The 22,394-nt window shown below is 52.2% G+C and overlaps 1 protein-coding gene across 1 annotated transcript in view; it reads left to right on the top strand.

Moving 5' to 3' along the window:
• Window positions 1–70: 70 nt before the first annotated feature.
• GALNT2 (polypeptide N-acetylgalactosaminyltransferase 2) overlaps window positions 71–22,394 on the top strand; it is a 197,305-nt gene continuing 174,981 nt past the window's right edge. Inside the window, exon 1 of the mRNA XM_019632150.1 lies at window positions 71–372. Within this exon, the coding sequence (XP_019487695.1) occupies window positions 247–372 (126 nt within the window). The 5' untranslated portion in view covers window positions 71–246. The remainder of the gene's footprint in view (window positions 373–22,394) is intronic.

Here is a 22,394-nt window from a genome sequence, read left to right as displayed (position 1 = left end):
GGTCGCCCTTTGCTCCCTGACCCCCCTGGCCGCCGCCGAGGCCGCCGCTTCCTGCTCGGGCGCCGCTCGGCGCTCCCGGCCCAGGGCGGAGCTCGCCGCCGAGTGCGCGCCTCCCCCGCCGGCCGGAGCGGGAGCCCGCGCGGGAGGAGGAGCCGCGCCGCGCCCTTCCCCTTCCTCCGCCCCGTCCGCCGGCCCCAGGCAGCACTCGCGAGCAGCGGCGCCGCGGCCGGCGGCCGAGTGGGGAGGATGCGGCGGCGCTCGCGGATGCTGCTCTGCTTCGCCTTCCTGTGGGTGCTGGGCATCGCCTACTACATGTACTCCGGGGGCGGCTCCGCGCTGACCGCCGGCGCGGGCGGCGGCGCCGGCAGGAAGGTGAGTGGGCGCCCGCCCGCGGCCCGGCCCCCCGAACCCTGGCTCCCGCCACCCCCGCGCCTGGCCCTCCCGGCGCCGACGCGCCCCCGGCCCCTCGCTCGGACGTGGCCGCTGGGCTCCGAAGGGGCTCCCCGCGCCGGGCCTCCCGCCGAGTCCCCGGGGCTGCGGGCGCACCGGCTCCTCCGCGCTCGCCGGGCTCGGGAGAGGGCCAGCCCGCGCAGCCCCGCGGTGCTGGGAACCGCGGACGCCTTTCTTGTCGCCCCCCTTCCTCCTCTGTAGACGTCCCCGCTCTGCTCCACATAATTAGAGTCTCGTCAGGCCGCCGGAGCCCCATCCCCTGCGGTGGGAAGTTTAGGGGTGCGGGTGTTGGGAAACACAAAAGGGGGTGAGGAGGAGGGGGGAGAGGCTGCCGCCTTTCCAGCGTGTCATGTGCAGCAGGAGAGAGGCGTCCAAGTTTCTTTTCAGCTCTTTGATACAAGCCGTTGCAGATCCTCCCCGCTCCCCCCGTGTCACCCCGCGTGGGGAAGGGGCGCCGCCAGTTCCGTGCCCGACGAAACGGCCTCCCCTGGGTCGGAGTAATCGGAGGCCATCGCGCCTCTGTGCCCCGAGAGAGGCCGCCACGGCCATGTCCCCGACCTTCCCCTCCCGGCCCCCGCGTGACACTCTGCGGGACTCGGCCCTGGCTCTCCCGCGCGCGCGGACTTGGTCTCCTGGGCTGGCCTTCACCAGCCCCGCTCCTCCGTTACACGGGCACAGACAGCCCCTCTGCTACGAGTGTGTTTTCGACAGGCCCAGTCCCTCTGCTACGAGTGTGTTTTCGACAGGCCCCCAGGGCCGAGTGATTAGGCCGTGGGGACCGTGTAAGGCTCTCTGGACGGCCCGGCGCTTCGGGAGGAAACTGAGGACAGCCACACAGCGCCGTCCTGGGCCGTGCGCCTGCTGGGCCAGGAGGGCTCTGGGCTGTGCACATGTCGCCCGCCGCTGTTTGTGGTGTTTGGTGGTTCATAGGCTTACAAAGCAACGTTATCTTTTCCGAAATCCTGTAACCCAATTCCCGTGACGTTTAGTGTCACCGCAAACCCAGGAAACTCTGAGTTAATGGAGGTGGACCATGGGTTGGGCTGGAACCAGGCAACGGTATCCCGGAACAAGCCAAACGGGTGGAACTGGGGATCAACAGACTAGCCTTAAAGTCAGACCTGTAAATGTCAGTGTTGAATTCCTGCCTCAGAGGTTTCCTTCCTTGCTTTATTCATTCGTTCATTCTTAGGCGAAGGTATTAGGTAGAGGTAGGTGCCTTGTTTGGTTCTTGGTAAGTTTCAGGGGTTTACTTTATCCAGGTGGGCAGAAATGCAAATATCTTTTCCATGTGCTGGATTGGCCTGGCTTGAGTCTTAGCTGACAGTGTACTGTTAGCCCCATTTCTTCTTCTTTTTTAATGCAGGGAACTGTTGTATGTGTACACGAAGTCCCCGTTTATTCTTGACTGGTCAAGAGCCAGTGCACCCAGGGGAAGCAGAGCAGCTGCTGCCACAGTGAAAACTGTGGGCATGTTAAACTGGAATTATTTTGAAACTGCTTCCCAGTAAGGTGGGTCCGCAAAGCTTGGTGTGCTGAGGAGACCTGGCAAAGCTTTCTGCCTTTCATGCACAAGAAAACAGAATGGATAAATCACGCTTGGTATTTCTTACCTTGGTTTGCCACTTTCACATGTGATCACACACAGCCACAGTGTGGCCTTAGCATCTGCAGAGGCTGGACTCCCCTGGGTGGGTGGGCTTCAGCTGGTGGGTGGTGCTTGAGGGGTCTTCTGTGTGTGATCCTTAGTTAAAAAAAAAAAAAATCCAAGAGCTCCTTGTGGCCTGGTGGCCATAGGAAGGTACAGAGACCATGTAGAAAAAAGTGTGGGAAAGGAATGGTTATACAATGATTGGTGATTTGGGATTCTATTCTTTCTGTCAACGAACCATAAAATTTAATCCTGGCTCTTAGAATGGTTTAGCGATTTGTGGGTTGAGGAAGAGGTGTGTAATGCAGTAGCTTTTGAAATTGCAGTAAGAGGACTCATTAACTTCGTGCAGTGGACCCTGCTGCAAAGGGGAAGTCCTGAGATTTTCTGGCTGGTGAATAGAACCGTGCTGCCCTGAGTTTCCTAATCTAGATTGTGAACCAGTGGACTTAGAGACTAGAAAGCCTCTTTAAATTTACTTTATCCTCATGATAAAAGGAAACATATAGGTTTTTTTTTTTAGCTTGTAAAGTGTGGACATAAACAGATAATATGGTATGCGTGGATGGGCCTAATTTAAACAGCAGCTATGGTGTTTTAGATGTAAGTGGACTTAGATTTCTTCTCTTGTTTCCTACTATTCAAGTCAAGGCTCTAAGCCCATATTTAGTTGTTTCTCTGCGCCCTGGCGTTTTTCACAGGCACCAGCCTTCAGTATTAGGCTTCGGGGCATTGTCTGTCTGATATTTCTGCTGCTTCAGCGCCCCAGCCCCGTTGGTTGCTGTGTGCCCTGCCTGTTAAATAACTCATCTCAGGACTGTTATTCTCCATTTGGCAAAACCCAGAAAGCCAGCTCAGACTGTGGATTTAGTAAACTAAGCAGGAGTGGGTGCTGAAGACCACCCTGGGCTGTGCTGCACCAGGACTCAAAGCCAGGTTCAGGGGGGTGTGGTCAATCAGTTATGCATCATGTTGTTTACAGTTCTGTTTCATTTATGTGTGTACAGAGCTCTCCACTTGCCACATTTTGCTCTTCCTCCAGTAAATTGATGATTTGCACTTTAAGGATGCCTTTTCGTTGAGCATCTTAAATGCTTTAGAATTTAATCATGGTTTGGCTCCCCTGGGCCTTGGTGTGTTAGCAGTTCGAGGAGCCTCAGAAGGGAGGAAGGGATTTCTGTTGACATGAACCTGCCTCTGGGTAAAGTGGGCTGTTTAGGATGGAAACAGAAGGGTTTCCAGCATGTGAAAAATGATCTCAAAGTGTGTCTGGCCTAAGCCCCGTCTGTGCTCCCTATGTCCTTGGGGGGGTCAAAGGAAGCCCTTGGGAGGTTAGAGGAAGCATTAGCTGGAGGACATGACCCAGGGCCCAAGCAGCCTGTTCACTTTCCAGCAGCCTTCCTCCGGGTGTCTCAGGGTGGGAGGAATTTGGACATTGGAGGTGTGTGTGTGTGGGCTCTTCCTGGAATGGTTGGGGCCTCACTGGCCAGAGCATGGTACATTAGGGTGTAAAATTGGAGGAGGAGTTTGGGACTAAGTTGTAGACGGCTTCAAATGCCAAACCAACTTCTTGGTCCTTAATTTGGTTGCTCATAGGGAACCAGTAATGTTATTTGAAGTGGGTAGTGGACATTCAAATGAAGGGGAACGTTGTAGATCCATTAATAGGCACTGAGTGAGAGTGATTTCCTACTCCTTTCTGCTTGGTGACCTTTGCTGATTTATAGAACCCCTCTGACCGTTTCCTCATCTTTACAGTGGGGATAATCATTTTTACCTTGTGGCCGAGAACTGAATGCCATTTGCAGGTTCTGGCAAATAGTAGGTGCTGAATAAATGGAATTGGGAGGCAGGGAGAAAAAGAAAAAAGAAAAGCCTAAATATTCCCTTGAAAATACAGGGAACCAGGAGTCTTGTGTGTCTTCTCGATATCTGGAAAATTGTTATGCGTTTCTTTTCTTTAATCTCTCATCCACTCCTCCAGGATTTGGTTGGTTCATTTGGGCTTGTACTGTGAACCTGGGATGACACTAAGTGTTCCAGACTCCATGCCATTTCTCTTGTACCCAGTTGTGGGGTCAGAGTGGGGTTTCTGTCAGTGGCAGCCAGCAGGAAAGGGGGCTGAGGACACACCTTTCTTTGGTGTGTAAACAGTCTGAGTGTCACTGTGTACGTGTCCCTAAGTGGAGGTTTCCTGTGGTGATGAGGCTGCGCTCTGCTCCCGACCTGGGTGCTGGGCTCTCCTCACCCCTGCAGCCTCGCTTCTCCTGGCAGGAGGGGGATGGCTGTCATCACTCAAGTGTGCATGGTTCGAGGTTGAACACGCGGCTGCCACGCGCTTGAATGGGCGTCAGCAGATCTGTGAGCATGCCTGTGGGGATGTGAAGGGGGGGTACCCACACCACACGCCACCTATAATCAGTCTGGAGTTTAAAGAAATTCCATTTGAGGTGAGAGTTTAAGGTTGGGGGCTGGGGAAGGCAAACGGGCGCTGTAACATAAACTTTTCTCTAAAGAAAACAAAGTTTCCTATTCTGGAGTTATGTTGTGGCTGCCCCTGGGTTCTCAAAGTAATGGAAACAGATTGTGACTGATAAACAGTGCGAAATAATGAGCTCTTCCCTTAACCCTCCCTTAGAGATGAGAAGCTAGCGGCTCTACCCAGCGGGCCTGGGGTCAGCTCAGGGCAACTGCCTCCGCTCCACTCCGGTAGACCGGGGGTGCAGTGGGGAGGCCCAGGACACTGCTACAGCTCATGTGGAACTCTCTCCACTCTGGAGGAGCTGTGGGTCAGAGCAGAGATGTTTGGGAGGTGGTCAGGGAAATGGCTGGGGCTGGGGGCCACTTACCTGTGCACACCATTTCCTGCCGCTGCCATTTGCATTCCTCAGACCTTCGGGGAGAGGGAAAGCAGTCTGAGAGGGCTGCTTTCAGAGCAGGCGGTGCTGTGCGGCCTCCTTTCACGCAGAGCCAGAGGCAGTTGGCTTAGCGGAAGGAGGTGGTGGTGGTGGTGGGGGGGGCTGCTGGAGCAGAGATCCAGGCACAGCCTCAAGCAGGAGCTGACGGAGCTTCTGGCCGGGATCCTGGGAAGGGCCAAGGTATTCCTGGGAAAACTCCTGAGTGAAGTATCCTAGCTGGCCCAGCAGAATTTGTGGGATGAGAAAACAGCTGAACCCGGCCGAGCCTGCTCTGCCCCCCCCACCCCCTTTTGTGAACCCTGTTCTGGGAGGTGTGTTTGCACAGTGATGCTGACATAAAGCCGGCGGATGCCCAGATGGAGATACACCTGTACAGCCGCACAGATTGAAACAACGAGGTCCTGCCGTGACGCTTGTTAAGTAAATGCCACTCTCTTGAGGCCTTGAGAGCCCCCCACCCCCAGCTTCCCTTGGGATCCCTTCTCCATGATTAGCAAGTAGAGTTGAAACCTGCCACCACAGGGGCCTCTCAGACCCTGCCTCCGTGCCCAGGCCACAGTGGTACCTCAACACATACCGTAGGACTGAGGGAGGTGTTGGCCTCGTCTGACCTCCATGACTGAGAGGTCACCCTTCTCCTTGAGGAAGTCTTAGATTCGGTGTTGCTCCTGGACACCCTCGGCCCACCATTGTGGTCTTGGACCCTTGACTTCAGGCTCCTGTATTGGCGGGTTTCTCAGGGAGGGCCTCGTGGATCGTTCACCAGCAGCGCCTCCGGGTGGGTGCCAGGAGGCTGGGCTGAGAGGAACGCGCCTCCATTTCCGTGTACATTGAGGACATTGGTACGTGTTCTGCAGCCAACGCTCATGCCCTCAGAGCAGAGCTTGACCTTGCTGTCTTACCCGGGGTAAGGATGCTCTGAACTTGGTCCATGTGCTCGAGGTACCAGGAATACAAGTCCAGCTCACCTTTCTCCTTTCTGACCATGTGCCCATTTCCAGGAAATAAAAACCGGCTCCAGAAGCAAGCAGGTCCCTTCCTCTCCCGCGGTACCTGTCTAGGCAGGTGGCTCCCTGCTCTGCTCTCATACTGCCTCTGCAGGACAGGGTGAGACACTGGTATTTTCGCAGTTAGTTGCGGCCGGTATTACGGCCCAGGAGATGTGTCACCTTAAATGGATTGGGTGTCTTAGCATGTGGAGTGTAGATGGCAGTGATGCATCAGGGCTGGATTTGAAAAACCAAAAGCGGTCACCCAGTCTCTCTCCTGGGCTCTGGGAGTTGTGTAAGTGCCACTCTCTCCTGTGCCCCACCCCGCGTCATGAAGCAGCCACTGGCTGCCTGGGGATGTGAAGTGGGCTGGTCACTCGCGGCCCAGCCTGCCCTATTGGGCCGCCCACCCTCGCTACTGTTGTGTCCACCCGTGTCCTCCTGGGAGGCTCTCAGGTCCCTCCTGCCGGCCACCTGCCTTCCCAGCCCTAGTGGTGTCACTCTTTGGGAGGAGGAACAGTCAGGATGGCTGGGGGCAGTTGCCAGGTTCCCAGAGCCCAAATCAGGACATGCGTTGTGGCAGGGACTGGGGTCCTTCGGGCAGGGATCGCTGCTCTAGTTCAGGGTCTCCAACCTCAAGCTGGTTGACATTTGGAGCTGGGGACTCTGTTGTGTGGGGCTGCCCTGTGCCTTGTGGCGTGCTTAATGGCTTTCCCGTAGCAGCCTTGGGTCTGCTCTCCTTGTCAACACGGTGTCCTGGGTGATACGTATACTCAGCCCAGGAAACGGTGCCCACACTCCACCCCGTCTCCCACCGTGGAGCGGGCTGTGGTAGGTCCCTGCAGGTTGGTTTGCTCGGAGACTTGGTGGAATGTGCTTGTGGAACCATCTGGTCGCGTATTCCTGAGCCTGTCTCTATGAAGTGCTATGGCAGGCTGGGGAAGCGTCTGTTGTCCCCAGGCACACCATGAGGTCACATCGCACATTTGTGGAGTCCTTGCCACACACATTACACGTAATGAATCCTCGCTGGTTCCTGTGCACCTGCTCTGGCACAGGAGTTCCACTGTGATGTCACCTCTGCCAGCTGCTGTGGTGACAGCGGCGTGTTGGTTTGATTACTGCAGGAAACCGGAGGTCACAAGCCTGTCTGGTGCCCCAGCTCTGAAGAGGTAAGTGTGGGTAAGGCTGAGGCTCCGCGATCTATAGTATTTGTGGGAAATAAAGTGAACATGTGACTTCATTGCCCACAGCCACTTGAGGGCAATGGGATGGTGGGAAATTGCAGGTCCTCCTGGTCTCAAGTGAGAGAGACCGTCCAGCTGCTTTTCATAGAAGCCATCAGCATTTATGAAGGTCATTAGAAGTTTTATGGGGTCATGAACCCTGCCTCTGGCATGTTTCTTGATGAAGCCAGTGAAACATTACATGGAGGCTGAGGAAAGGTGATTTTAAAGACCTTCAGGCTCCGGAGCAGCTGCTGAAGTTTCGTCCTCTGTGCTCCAGAAGTCAGTCCAAGAAATGATCTTTTTACTTCCAAAAAAGGTGCTGCTCTGGGAAGATGACAAGCTTCACACCCTTCAGGCCTGTCCATCTTGGCTTGGCTGGATCACCCTGTGAGAGCTTGAGGAGCTGGTGCAAATTAAGGCCTGCATTTGTGAGACGCCTGTAAATTAAGCACTCTGTTCTCAGGGTGATTCTTGTGTTGGGGGTTTCTGTGGCTGCCCTGGGTGATGAGCTGGCTGGTCCAGTGTGGGCTGCCTTCAGGTCCCATTGCCTCGGTCCTTCCGGCCTCAAGGGCTTTCCCATTGACCCTAATTTTGAGCCTGTCCTCTCTCTGTGACCTAAAGGCTCACCTCCTTTCCTCCTTCTACTCTCGCCTTTCCCTGTCCCCCTGTGCCAGTAAGCCCACCCACTTTTTTTTTTCCTGTCTCACTTTTGATGGTCACTGATTTTCTTCAGTGTCTGGAACATACCTCTTTTCATCAAATCTAGGATGCCATTATTTGTGAAACCATTATTTTATGTACCACTAGGAAAGAAAAAACACTGTCCACTGAACTGTGTCACAATGGTTTCTTTATCAGGTACCACTTTTATTTTCTGTGTATTTAAAGAACTCTTTTAAACTTAATTAGACATTGATTTTTCCATATATCACTTTCATGCATAGATAAGAAGAAAAATAGACTGAAATACATTGGGTAAGGTGTTCCTAAAACTTTTTTGGTGTCAGATGTTTGACTCAGATGTTTCTGCCTGTTTTCCTCAGATGAAGTCATCCTCTATACCACCAAGGTCTTTGGTGATGCAGCATTTCCTAAAAAAAAAAAAATTCCTGAGAGCGTGAAGAACTCTTGGTTCTTTTTAGCATAGCGTGGCAGTTATGTAGTTAGCTAGCTTTTGACTTTTCTAGAAATTTTGCCAAACTCCCCAATTCACCATCCATTCCTATCCTACTTGGTTTAATTTCTAGGGATTACGTGCTTTACTGTTTCAGGGATTTTCTTCCAAGCCACTAACGTGCGTCCTGCAAACTGCACTGCTGTGTTGTGTGTTTGACGTGTGCTGGTAATGACGGATACGTCATGGCCCTTGTGTGTCCCACAGCACTGTAAGGTGTTGTCCATTGTGGGGTGCATCCCAATTTCATGTTAAACTGTGAAAAAAAAGTACATCTTAGAATTGATGTGTTCTGGTCCGTGTCAGATTGCTCACCTTTCTGAGAACTCCGCTGCAGACTTTGCGTCCTTGATCAAGGAGCATGGTGGTTCTCATTGGAATGTGCCACCTGTGTCTGGTCACTCCCAACTCCCAGAGTCCATGGAAACAGAAGTCCCTGCTTCTTATTTTCAAGCATTTTCTATTAACCAGTTACCCTGTGGGAGCTGCAATGGTGAACAAGATATCCTGTCTCCCTTCAGGGCCTCGCTACCACTGAACAAACCAACTACAGAAAGTCTTCAAAAAATAATTAGCAGCAAGTTGAATAGGAACTGGATAATAGATAAAATTTAAAGCATTATCGTTAGTTTTATTAGTGGCAGTAATGGCATTGGGGTTAGTTTGTTGAAAATCCGTGTCTTCTGTAGGTACAAACTAAAGTGTTTATGGACGCAATGGCGTCACGTCTGTGGGCAGAATTATGCGGGAACAAGACTGGCCAAATGTGTTCTTGAAGTTGACTGGGTACATGGGGTTCCTCATACTATTTTATTTTTCTGTACTTTTGAAATTTTCATTTAAAAAATTAAAAAGTTTGTAGATGGTGTGCAGCTTAAATTACCAAACCAGCTAAAAACTAGTACTTTTTGAAAAACAATTTTATGGGTTTGTGATGGGATCAGTAAAAGGTTTCCGCTCCCAATTTCCAGCATGTGTGTGTTTGTTGGGGGACTGGGCGGGGGTGTGGGGTATGTGGGTGGTTCCCCTACACCACCAAGCAGTGCTCTGTCATTAGCTGGGTGTCCTACAATTCAACCCAGTTCTAACACTGTCTTCCCCAAGATAGCATCAGACCCCACAGGCCAAGGGCCCTCTGTTTCAGATGCCAGTCGCAAGTCCAGGTTGTCACTTCTGACTGGCTGTAAATCAGAGTGAAGTTCCATTAATTTGCTAGAATGGCCACAGAACCCGTTTACTCACTAGATTACCAACATATTACAAAGGATATTAAAGGATATGAATCAATAGCTAGAGGAAGAGGTACAGTTGGCAAGGTCCCAAACAAACTTCTTTCCTCATGGAGCCGTGCATGACGGCATGTGGAAGCTCTCTGAATCCCATCCTCTGGGATTTTACAGAGGCTTCTGTCCATAGGTATGAGTGATTCAGTCACTGACCATTGGTGATTGAGCCGACTGCCAGCCCCTCCCCGGAAAAAAATTCCACCCCTCTATCATGGTTGGCTTCCCTGGCAACCAGCCCCCATCCATAGGTGCCTTCCAGAAGTCATCAGCATAGACCCAGTTGTGGTCAAAGGGCCTTGTTATGAATAACATGACACCTGTTTCGCTTTCATGGCTCTGAAGTGATTTCAGGAACTGAGGACCAGAGACCAAACATTATAACAAGATCCTGCCAGGGCCTGCCAAGTGGCGCGTTGGTTAAGAACTGGCTTGGGATGCCAGAGGGCCTTGGTTCAGATCCACAGCTAAGATGCTGAACAACAGCTCAACCTGGAGCTGGGCTGCCGTGAGTTGCCGGCGATGGCGTAGGCTGCAGCCCCTGTGGCAGTGGGTTGCCATGGGCTACCGTATGTAGCCAGCAGCCAGCGTGAGAGGCCAGCAGCCGCAGTGAGCGGCCGTCCAGAAGCCGGCGACTGATGTGCCTCACCTGGGAAGAGCGCAATGATGGTGCCAACTTGGGCCAGTGAAGCAACGTCCTCGACAACTAGACTGAAGAACAAAACGACAGCAACTTGTCTGTTCCCCTCCCCCCAATTCCCCAATAAAAATCTTAAAAAAAAAATAAAATAAAAATAAAGATCCTGCCATTGCTCTTCTTGCTCAGGAAATGCCAAAGGCTTGGGGAGCTGTGAGCCAGGGGCCCTGGGTGGAGCCCAGATATACATTTCTTACACACACAGTATCGCAGTCAGTGAAGATGACACCAGACTCTTGTATCTCCCGTAATTCAGGAATGTCCAGTGATGGTGCGCTTCAAAGGATGCTTCAGGGTAGTCTAAGGTCCCCAGTTGTCACCTGTGTCACCAGGAAAATATCCTTACATTTGGTACCATTTCTTCTATCAGAAATATCTAAATTATTTGGGAATTGCTAATTCTGGTGAACATTTTGGTGGTCGGGTTTCAGGTTAGGTGGTCCGTGAGATCAGTTCACTTAATTGGACGGCTATGGCCCAGAGACCATGTCTGTCCCGCTCCCCAGAGTTGCTGCAGCTGTTTTACTGTGTTGACTACCCCCTTCTTGTTTGGCATCTGGAGGGCAGAAGACATCACTCTACGTTCAGCCCTCCCGCCAGCTTTTCCACTCATCCTGGGCCGTTTTGCTTGCTGTTACAAACGGTAACTTGTGGATGACTTGGGAAGCAGGGTGGGAGACCATTAATAAATAGATATTATTTCTTTTTGTTTCTCCAACAGGAAGCCTCATATTTTGTGTTGCATTTGTCAATGAGAGGTTTTTTACAAACATGATGCTACAACTGTCTGTAAGGTGTAATTCCTGGCACTTCCAATTTCTCTCAGCCTTGTCGCTGAGATGCCTGAGACACCTGAGAGCCACTGCCGATTTGTCTTTCACCGTGCCTGGAGAAACCACAGGAACTTCCCGCAGTCACACCTATAGTTTCCAGGGAATCCCACAGCTATGAACGTGCCCCACAGGTCGTGCAGGAGCAAAGTTGGGGCTGGAGTTGTAATGCCCCCCATCACCACCTAAAACCTGGCTTTGGAGCGGGTCCTGGTCCTCATCAGCAAGTTATAAGTGGCAGGTTTCTCTGTAGTCGACGCTGAGCCAAAACTTCAGGCCTGGAAGGTGCTGATTACCGGGGCTGGCAAGCGGCTCCCTAACCCCTGTTATTGCCAACTGCTGATGGGGAACTACGAGGGGGCCTAGTCTGGGCTCTTGGGTGGTCTGAGCTTTGGGCCTGAGGCTGGGAGGCATGAAGGACACAGCTTGGCCATCCAGCCTCATAAACGGGGTCACGGGCAGGTGGCCCCACCTATGCAGGGGCTCCTTCAGCACGTGGTCAGCATCAAGAAACAGTGTGGGTCACTAAACATTTACCTCGGAAGATGCGAATTGGGTCTCTTGTTTTCTAAAGGAAAGGGAGGGAGGGAAGGTTTGTCTGCCCCTGGGGACAGATGTGACTCGGCAGATGCCGATTCTGTGGCAGTGTTTGTGTTTGAGGCATGGTTTTTTGTTAGCTTTTCTCCCTGAGCAGTGAGAAGAGCAGTGCCTTCTGCCTGTCCTAGCCTGGAAGGACCTTTCTGAGGGTCTGGTGGTCTTGTTTTTCACCTCGGTGGTGGCATCTCTGACAGCACTGTACTGGGAAGCCAGCCTTTGGCAGCACCATGGGGGCCAGTGTCGCTTTCAGCAGAGGGCGGAGGCTTCTGTGGAGGGCTGGTGTGTGCTCAGGTCGGAGCTGCCCTTGCATGATGTGGCTGGTTTCCGAGCACTGGTGGCTCTGCCCTCTGGGCTACCAAGTGCGGGTGTCGGTTAGAGTGCCGGGGTGACAGTAAGTCCACGCTGGGGCGGGTGTCGGTTAGAGTGCCGGGGTGACAGTCAGTCCACGCTGGGGCCCGTGGAAACCATTGTGCCTCTTCCTGCTCCGGCCTTGTGGGTCTGCCAAGAAGAACCCAGGGTGACGGCGCAGGAAAGTTCATGGCGGGGCAGCTGGCTCTGGGGCATCAGGGCCGAGGGGATGCCAGGCACAGCGGCCACCGGCCTGCATTTGAATCCTGGCTTTTCCAGTTAACTGTGCAGACTCAGGCACGTTACTTACCCGCCTGCCTCAGTATCTTCAATTACCTATCAGGTTGTTCAGTGAAGAGGAAATCAGGATGGAAATGCCAACAGCTGGTGTTGATGTGTACACTCGTGCTGTTCGAGCAGGGGCCCTTCTGCCTGGTCTGCAGTCATGAGCCTGGGGGCTCCTGTGCCCACTGGAGCCAGCCCCCCTCTGCCGTGTTTAAGCAAGCGAGCCTCCTTTCCCAGAAAGGACCTCCCCGTACCTGGCCTGGAACCTTGATCTTGGAAGGAGCTGAGGACACGGGGGTCTGCAGCCCCTGCTCCTTCTCTGCTGAGGAAACCGAGCCCTGGAAGGTGGGGAGCCGGCTGCAGCGTAACACTGAGTGGACGTTGGGTCTGCTGGAAGGGGAGGTGAGAAGCTGTGGGCCAGAGCTGCACCCCGCTCCCCTCCGTGTGTGGTGCGAAGGGGTTATTTCCCAGTTCTACCCCTTCATGTTCTGTAAGTTATCTTTGAAAATTACATTGGGGTGTGGTTTTTAACTATGTGACTGTAAAATTAATTTCTTAACTAACTGGCAAATGGCTTTTTCAGTATCTTGAGTTGCTATCTGAATACGGTGTGTTGTTCGAAAACTTTTTCACAAGGTTTTAATTAGCAAACATTCTTTCAGTTTCATTAGTTCAGTTTCTAGCTTGCTTTTGAAACTGTGGGTGAGTGACAAGTGTAGGACAAATTAATAATCCTGGCAGTGTAGCAAAGCGCCCTGTGAGGGCTGAGGGGTAGTTCTGTCCATTAGCGCGGCCTTCGTGCAGCTTCTCTGGTGCCTCTAATTGAGACAATTGAGAACTAGATTGTATGTTGATAGATCCGCTGTGATAATTTCAAGAAGAATAAGCATATAAAAGCCCAGACGTTTGGTTGTGGTAACTCAAAGCAGTCCCAGGCTGATGTGCTGCTCGTTGGCCTCCGTTTCCTCACCTGTAAAGGGGTTGATGGAAGTCAGTGGCATGTCAGAGATGGTGTTGAGGGCTCACTTTCATTTTACTGCACACGTGCTCACTCTCTTTTCCCATAGACGCTTCTGGGGTGACTCTAGTGAGGCTTCTCTGACAGAGAAGGGGCTAGTGTGAGGCAGATACCCGGGTCCATGGGGACATCGTGGTGTGACTAGTTGGACCAGGGATATAAGCCAGCTGTAGACGTGCCCCATGGGGAACGCCTTCCCTTCCTTTGTGGTCTGTCTCCCTCTCTTGGGCCAGGAGGAACCCCCGTGGTCCTGGGAACGTCACCATTTATTTGCTCGAGGTGAAGCTATGGCACTGAGTTAGGCACTTCTAAATGTGGCACTTGTAAAGTGTCCCATTTGGGTTACATTTTGAAGATACAGTAATTGGTCAAAGTGCACGGTCTGTTCCTAGGGGCTCTGAGAGCAAAGCTGAACAAATGGATTAATGGGTGTGGAGTGAGTGATGGGATGGTAATTTCATGGGGGTCTGGCTTCAGGTCTCACCTTGCCTTTCCAGGTCCACAGACGTTCAGGTTGCTCATCTCCTTCCAGAGCCTCCGCAGCTGGCTCACCCCTGTGAGACCTCCCAAGTGCTCCGTCACCCCACAGTGGGCTCTCCTTGTCCCTACCACTTGGTGCAGAGCTGGAGGAGAGTCTACTCAAATACCTTCCATATTTTCTGCATTATTTATTTATTCCAGGAAGGGAGTGCTGCAACTGTGAGAAGAAAAGTTCTGTTTCAGAGGTTTGCACACATAGAAAGAGTGGACAAAGCCCAGAAAGCTAACCATCCAAGCTAACAGACAGGAAGCCATCAGCACAGAACATACACGTTTAAGTGCTAATTCGGCAACCAGGATGATAGAGGAGGGGAGCCAGGTAATGGAGGGGGGAGCCGGGGTGATGGAAGGGAACCTGATGGTAGAGCAGGGGAGCCGGGATGATGGAAGGGAACCTGATGGTGGAGGGGAGAGCCGGGGTGATGGAAGGGAACCTGATGGTGGAGCAGGGGAGCCGGGATGATGGAGCCGGGGCGCTAGGCTAAGAGATGATCTCTAAAGGCTGCCTGTGGCTGCATGTTGAGATCTTTCCAGATTTGGAATCCCCATTTTAAGGCATCGGTCTTACCTTTCAGAAACTGCCCTGGCTAGTAAATTATGCCCAGAGAGTATAGAAGGAAATTGTCAGCTTTGGGCATTTAGCTTCTTCAGGGTGATAACAACAGGGATGCTATGAGCTTACTCGGTGTCTCTGAATGATTGGGACCAACTATTATAGTACTGCGTGTATGAGGGGCTGGCCGAGTGGCTCAGTTGGTTAAGAGCTCACTCAAGTGCGAGCTCTGAGCAATAGCGGTGCGAGTCTAGGCCCGAGCTGAGCTGCTACTGAGCTGCCAACAGGTGCCAGGATGGCTTAGCTAAAAAAAAAAAAGAAAGAAAGAAAGAACTGCGTGTATGAAAGTGTCTAAGGTCCCTCGGAGCATCTCAGCCCTTCCCTCGGGAGCCTAACTGCCCCGTCCTCTGATCCGTGTGTGAGCTGAGGGAAGTGGTGCCTGAGACAGCACCTGGGCGACGGGCAGGCCTGAGCACCCCTTGGCCAGCCCTCATATGTTGGGCTGCCTGCCCCTGGGCTGGGGTTCTGCATCTCCAGACCCTGCTTGTCTAGCCGAGAGCAGGGATCGCAGCCTCCCATCATCCTTGGGTCCCCCATCGTGTGCCGGTGTTGACACTTTGGACTTCTCTGACCTGGGGAGCATCCGGTACGGTTTTCATTTGATTGCCTGCATCCAGCTAGACGGTGAGCAACCCCCTTTCCTGCCTTCCATCCTCCCTCCGATTTATTAGCATCCATGCTGTGCTGGGCCGAAGGGAGGCTGTGAGGTGTGAGGCAAATGTGGGTCTGGGAACATACCTTCTGGCAGGGGTGTGAGGTGTGGGCCACGAAGCCAGTATCGGATAGTGTGCTAAGTGGAGCTCCAGGGGGGCTCATAATCATCAGAAAAGACTAAGGAAGGGACACTGGGGGAGAACTGATGACGGGAAGGACCCAGCCATGCAGATGTGGTGGAAGGCTGTCCAGGCATGGAGAAGATCATGTGCAAAGGTCCTGGAGCCAGAATTAACTTGGTGTGCTTAGGCAACCAAAAGCAGAAAGAAGGCTCACGAATAGAAGCATGGGGACGAGGGCGGGGGGCACGGCAAGCATTTAGGCATTAGTGTGTGTCCTTGTATTTTCTGGGTGGCTTGGCACCTGGCACACGGTTGGTGCATGGTAACTACCTGTGAGTGAGAGGAGGCTCAGACTGGTGGGGTGACCGTCGTGAGAACGGCCATGAGCCAAGCTCCATGGAGGGTCTGCTACGGGGGAGATGTGAGCACTGTCCTAACACACCCTGGGTATCTGTCACTGTTGCCCAGGCTGCTCTGCTGTGTGACCCAGGCTTGGGCCAGCCAGTCATGTGCCCTGATTTTGCCATTTTTTGCACTGAGTCTTCAGTCTGTAACAGCTGTGGTCAAGTAGGAACCCCTGCCATTTCTGGGTGCGAATCTGGCTTTTCTTTATGTGCCATGTGAACACGGACTCGGGGGACTAGAGCGTCTGCCTTTTCCTCCAAAAATGCCGCATTGCTGTTGTAGCTGACCAGCTGGCCGAGTTTGCAAGCTGAGCCGTTAAATTGGTGTGCCTTAACCAGTGGAGGGTCCCTTCACCTATCTGAGGAGTAGAGGGCCTGTGGGGCTGCCCAGGTGTAGGAGAATGAGCAGTGGACTTCACCGTTGTTCTTCAGCAGTCTAGTCCCTTCCCGCGGCACTGAGAAGAGAGTTTCATCATAAAATTTATCCTCATTAGATGGCCCTGCATTTAAATGGGAGCCTCTAGACCATGCCTGGGGTATAGCGGCTTCCGGGCAGTCTGCCTGGTTAGCATAGTGACTGCTGGAGTCGGGCTGGGCCTCCGATGTTCTGACTCATTACATTCCTGAGTTTTGGGAGCTCCCTCTCTGGCTGGTCATTTTAATGCTCTCTGCCCTTTGTGACCACTGAGAAGATAAAACCGTTGATACGCCTGACTTGTGATGTAGAAGGTTGGAGGTGTAGGCATTGGACAGGTAGGTTGGAGGTGGATTTGTCTGGAAGATGTGGGGGGCACCTGTGGCGACACTGGGGCCCATGTGGTGGGTACACAGCCTGTTCCCACATCCGTCAGGGCCCTGCGGTAATCGGGCACTGCTTGCTAGAGGGGCCAGAGCCTGTTGGAGCACCTCAGGCAGCCTGGGAAGGCATGGAGCCAACCTGCCCAGTTAAAGGAGGAACGCAGAAATGTGCCCAGGGGTGGCAGAGTTCTGTCCCCTTGGTGGGATGCAGAGAAGCAGCGATAGCATTTTATTCCGGGACTTGCTGTTCTGCCAGTGCAGGAGGGGGAACTGAGGAAATGACAGCCTCAGTTACTCGGTGAGTTTGGAGGTGCACAGGATTATGAGGCCCTGGGGGTGACATCTGGAGTCATTCGGTCAGGAACCTAGAGTGGATGACGGCGGTTCGTGATGTGGTGTGTCACTGCCTGAGCAGACAGGTGCGTGGTCCAGCCTTTGGGAACTAGCAGAGCTCCTGGTCCTCCTCCCCACCAGCCCCTCAGTGGGGTGGAAACGCATAAGGCCAGGGAGAATTGGGGAGAGCGGGGTGGAGGCAGGCCTGTGGGAAAATTTCCTGCAGCATGACCAACTCCCCTTTTGGACATTGGTGCTTTCTCTCTTTTTATGCTTTTTGGGGACATTCTTACTGGCCGAGGAGGAAAACAGCCTGAAAATGAGCAGTTTTCTTTGTGTGCGAAGGGCTTTACCTCCCTGCTCGGTCCCAGCTCCTTCTCTATTTCACCCCACAGCGGACATAACTTTTGCAGAAATGAGGATTTAGCTGTGGACCAAACGTCCTGGGTTGGGGCTCTTGCAGCAGTTCACACCTCGTCATTGAACGTGTTCAGGGCACACACAACATGTCCTGCCCAGCTGTGCCTGCCATGCTGCGGGCATGCTGGGGAATGCTGAGTGGGCCGTGGAGAGGTGACACGGCGTCCCGGCCTCAGCCCCACTTACTATGTGTCCTTGGACAAGTACCTTTCTAAGTCCCTGCCACCTTCTCTGTAGGTTCATGCCAGAACCTACTGCTCTGGAGCTCGTACGAGGATTAAAAGAGATGGTGCCTGTGAAGCACTTGCAACCCTGTGCCAGGCACACAGGTAGAAAGTGCCGAGTAAATTGTGTGTGTGTGTCCTTAACCCCACCGGAAAAGCACATTGTGTCTGCAACTGCAGACACACACACCTGTACACGTGTACGTGTACACATTTCTTTCCTCCTTCCTGGCCGAAAAGGTGTGCATAGGTCATTCATTGGACATGTAAAGTTATTCTGTGGAGGTCAGCATGCTTTTCATCCACCCCAGCAGAACCATTTCACCTGGGAACGTGCCTGGGAGGGGGCTCCCGTCCCTTCTTTCCTGGGGCAGGCACTGAGCAAGCGCCCCACACAGCGTCTTCACGCCTGCCCGTGGTGTCCGGATAGGAGGGCCTGGCCTGTGAGGGCTGCTTGCTTTCCGTGCATCCCAGGGAGCCGCCTTATCGGGTGACTAGCAGTACTAAGTGCTGAAGTTCACCAGTGAAGTACATGCAGCGTGAAGGGATTTGCTTGCCGATCGCACTCCGATTACTGCCATAAAATGAAACTGCAAGGACTGCGGTAGCCTCCAACTCTTTCTGCCGCCACCTCCCTCCCCTTTCCTGCTCCTGTGTCTGAATTGGTTTTCCTTGCTGCTTGCTTATCTCGCTCTTTACTCCTCCACCCCCATCCAAACTGTAGTCCAGTGGTTTTCAATCAGGCCACTCTTTGGGAACATGTGGGGAGATTTTAAAAATACAGATGCCTAGGACCTACCCCGGACCAGTTAACTCAGAGCGTACGCCTTAGATAGAAAAGGTTCCCAGGTGACTCCCATGCAGTCGGGTTTGGGAACAATGGTCAGGAAGGCATCAGTGAGGCGCAGTCTTTGCCAATAACTGCTAAAAATCCTGGCAGTGTCATTGCATGTCCGCTCGGTCTGCTCTGTGGCTTTGAGCTTGAGCTTTGTGTTCTCTTTTGGCAGACGTGGTGCGTTCATGTTGAAGGGGAACACAGACGGGCATACCGTGGAGTGCCCACTGAACGATGCCCTTAGTCATAAGCAGTTCTCCAGGAAGCTCCAAGAAGCTTGCTCTTTACAGTAAGAACAATGAACAACAGATATAAAAATGACAGTTTAGAGCTTAAAGAAAAGACAACTTTTCTTACAGGCTCTGGACTGAATGGATGTGGGGCGTGGACTTGGGTCCAGCAGTCATGGGTTTTATTTTTCTGTGTCATTTTAATCTGGCTTTGTTTGTATTTCTTCTTTTTTCTTTTTTTTTAATTTAAAGTTTTTATTGGGGAATTGGGGGAGGGAACAGCGTTGGCAAATTGGAGAAGGGGAACAGACAAGTTGCTGTCCTTTTGTTCTTCAGTCTAGTTGTGGAGGATGTCGCTTCACTGGCCCATGGTGGTATTATCACTGTGCTCTTCCTGGGTGAGGCAGATCGCTCACCGGCCATTGGATGGCCGCTCACGGCAGCTCACGAAAGCTCATGCCAGCTGCCGGCAAGCCCCACTGCAGCCCACATCGTTGCCAGCGACTCACAGCAGCCCAGCTCCAGGTCGAGCTGCCGTTCACCATCCTAACTGTAGAGTGCAGTGTCACTGGCCTGCATGTGGGATCCAAACCGGGGCCCTGCTGCTCAGAGCCTGCGTCCCAAGCCAACTCCTAACCAATGCGCCACTCAGCTGACCCTGTTTGTATTGTTTTGAGCGGGGAGGTTTGACCGCGCCTGGGAGGGTCAATGACTGTGAGGATGTGACTTACAAGAAAAAAATCCTTCTGTCCGACCTGGACTCGATGGGTAATGTTAGGCGCCCCACATGGTGCCCAGCTGCCCTCATGCCCACCCGTGCACACGCCCAGGGCCAGGACCCTCTTGCTGAGCGCCTGTCCTCTCCCTTTAGTGTAACCTTTAGGAAGGGTGGGGCAGTGGCTGTTGAGAGGCAAATGGGGACAGGGCAGGGGGTGTTGGAAGGCCTGTGCCCCTGAAGGTCCCCAACTTGGCCAGTGCTTCTGCTGGAGGGAAACTGGGCAGAATGAGGAGTGTGTAAGCAGGTTTTTCCAGGGCCAGTTGAAGTTTTGTGCCTGTTTACTTTGGCACAATTTGTGTGTGTGTGTGTGTGTGACGCATTTGTGGAAACAGTTGGGCTTACACGATTTTTTCTTCAAAAGGCCTGATCAGTCTTCCTGTGTGTGAGCCACATGTGGTCAGACACAGGGGCCACTGAAGGCTTTAGACCAAGCTTTGACTGAGCATCACCATGGGTGTGGCCTCACTCCGGCTCTTATCAGTTTGGAAATTCAGTTTGATTGGTGCAGCCAGGAAGTCACCAGTCACTTACTGGGGTTGATGTGACTCAGAGCTGTAAGCTGCTGGTGAACAGCTCAACGGTTGTCAGTGGGGGGGTCACAGTGCCTGCTGCAGGCCCATGGCACCCGGTCTGGAAGCTTGCTGAATTGGCCTCCACCACTCTGGCGATAGATATTTCTGTCTAGAATCAGTGCGATCTCCCTGGGGTACTGATGAGACTCACTTTTCAGAAACCCAGTGTGTAGTTTATCAAGCTGTTGTCTCAGCTTTAGCCCCCTAGACTCTGCTCACCTCCTTTCTACTCTGCCAGTGACTGCCTGGCATACCCTGCCAGGAGGGAGTGGCCAAGGGACCAGCAGGATGGGGGCAGAGGAGGGACCTGTCCTTGCTCCTGGCTTCCTGTTCCCTGTGAGCAGCCTTTGAACCCTTGTCCACCTCAGCTGCAATGGTGGGATCCAGTGGAATCTGGTTTGTGGCCCTGGCAGACATACAGTTTGCCCCCACCCCCTCAGCTCCCAGCACCAGCTGAGCAGCGCCCCCTCCTCAGAGGCCTGGGCCTTGGGCCACTTCCTCCGAGTTCATCAGGTTCAGTCATTCCAGAGTCCTCCTTTGCTCCTCAGTCCTGAGGGCGGTGGCTGCTTCCTGCAGCTGCTGGGTCCCTGTACCTGAGCGTGACCTTCGTGCCTGTTTAGTTACCCTGCTAACAGCTGATGTTAAAGACTCTGTTCAGAAAGCATGTGTGGTGTCTGAATTCTAGAAAGTGGATGCCGACTGACACGTCTGACTTTGTTTTCAACAGCCTTTAGTCATTGTTCAGCAAAATGATTTCCTGACATGTTGTACTTCATTAGGTTACAGTTTTCCTCAGATTTTTCTCTCAGGTGTTCAGGATGAGATTTTGAGATTTGAGACAGACCCTCTTGTTGTCAGCTGCATTTCTCAATCATCACCAGCTAGAGTGAGTTATTTCCTGGAAAGGTCACCACAGATGGCTAACATCATTCATTCTGTTGGTTCTTTTTGGCTTTATTTTTGGAGGTTGACATTTTCCAACCTCATTTCCAAATTCTATGTTCTTTATGCAATAACTCTGAAATTTTCTTCCACTTCTAGGTGATGGAGGGGTGACAATTAAGTTCACGAACTTGTTGCAATGATGTTGTTAACCTTTTTTTGACATCAGAGGGATTATTCATTATGAATTTGTACCAACTGGACAAACTGTTAACCAAGTTTACTATTTGGAAGTGCTGAAAAGGCTGCGTGAAAAAGTTAGACGACCTGAACTTTTTGCCAATAATTCATGGCTCTTGCATCACGACAATGCACACGACACTGTCTATGAGGGAGTTTTTAGCCAGTAAACAAATAACTGTATTGGAACACCCTCCCTACTCACTTGATCTGGCCCCCAGTGACTTCTTTCTTTACTTGAAGAGAAAGGAAATAATGAAAGGAAGACATTTTGATGACATTCAGGACATGACGGGTAATACGACGACAGCTCTAATGGCCATTCCAGAAAAAGAGTTTCAAAATTGCTTTGAAGGGTGGACTAGGCGCTGGTGTTGGTGCATAGCTTCCCAAGGGGAGTATTCGAAGGTGACTGTAGTGACATTCAGTAGTGAGGTATGTAGCACTTTTTCTAGGATGAGTTTGCGAACTTAGTTGTCTGACCTCATATTTAAGCTACATAGACTTCTGAAAAGATTTGAGGCCACTTATAAGAAAAAGCATGTATGTTATATTCAACACGGATTTATTAAAACAAGATTTTAAAAATCTAGGGCCAAATAATTTTGGGGGGGAGAAAGCAGAGGAGAAAGAAAGAAGTGGCTGGAGAATTAATTAAAGGATGAAGGGGAGCTGACATTGGGTGTCTGTCTTCCTCCGGCCAGGTCTTGGGTGGGTGTTTCCAGTCTGTGCTCAGTTTGACCCTCCACACAGTCCTGCACTGGGCACTGTGGTCCCCGTTTGTGGAGCAGGAGTCCAAGACCCAAAGAGCAGCCGAGTAGGGCTCCAGTCCCCACACGCCTCTCAGCAGGTCTGCTGACACTAGATGCAGGGGCACTCCGGCAGTGGAACCCAAGATTGTGTCCTGGTGGCCAGAGCAGACAGGAGACATGCTGGGTCACACCGTTCTCATTTGCTAATAAAATGCAGCATTTCCTTGTGAAGGACAAACATTTTCTTAGCCTTCGCACTTGATAAGAATCCACTGGACTTTCATTTAAAGGTCATCGAACATCATAATGGATCGTGTCAGGTGGGGGAAAATGTCAACAACCAAATGCAGGGATGCCATGTGGCCATTTATTTAAATCGGTGTCTGAAGCTAAGGCAGAGGTTGCACATGGGAAGCCATTGTGTGAAGACGGTCCCATGAGAGCATTTATTGGCCGAGTAAACTTGGGCGAGGCGCCTCATCTCTCTAAGCCTTAGCTTTGTCACTTACTAAATGGGGTAATAATAGC

Source organism: Hipposideros armiger, unplaced genomic scaffold (assembly GCF_001890085.2).
Source record: "Hipposideros armiger isolate ML-2016 unplaced genomic scaffold, ASM189008v1 scaffold_1085, whole genome shotgun sequence".
NCBI lineage: Eukaryota > Metazoa > Chordata > Mammalia > Chiroptera > Hipposideridae > Hipposideros > Hipposideros armiger.
The sequence above is the reverse complement of the archived record's forward strand: the minus strand, read 5'-3'. Positions and strand labels throughout refer to the sequence as shown.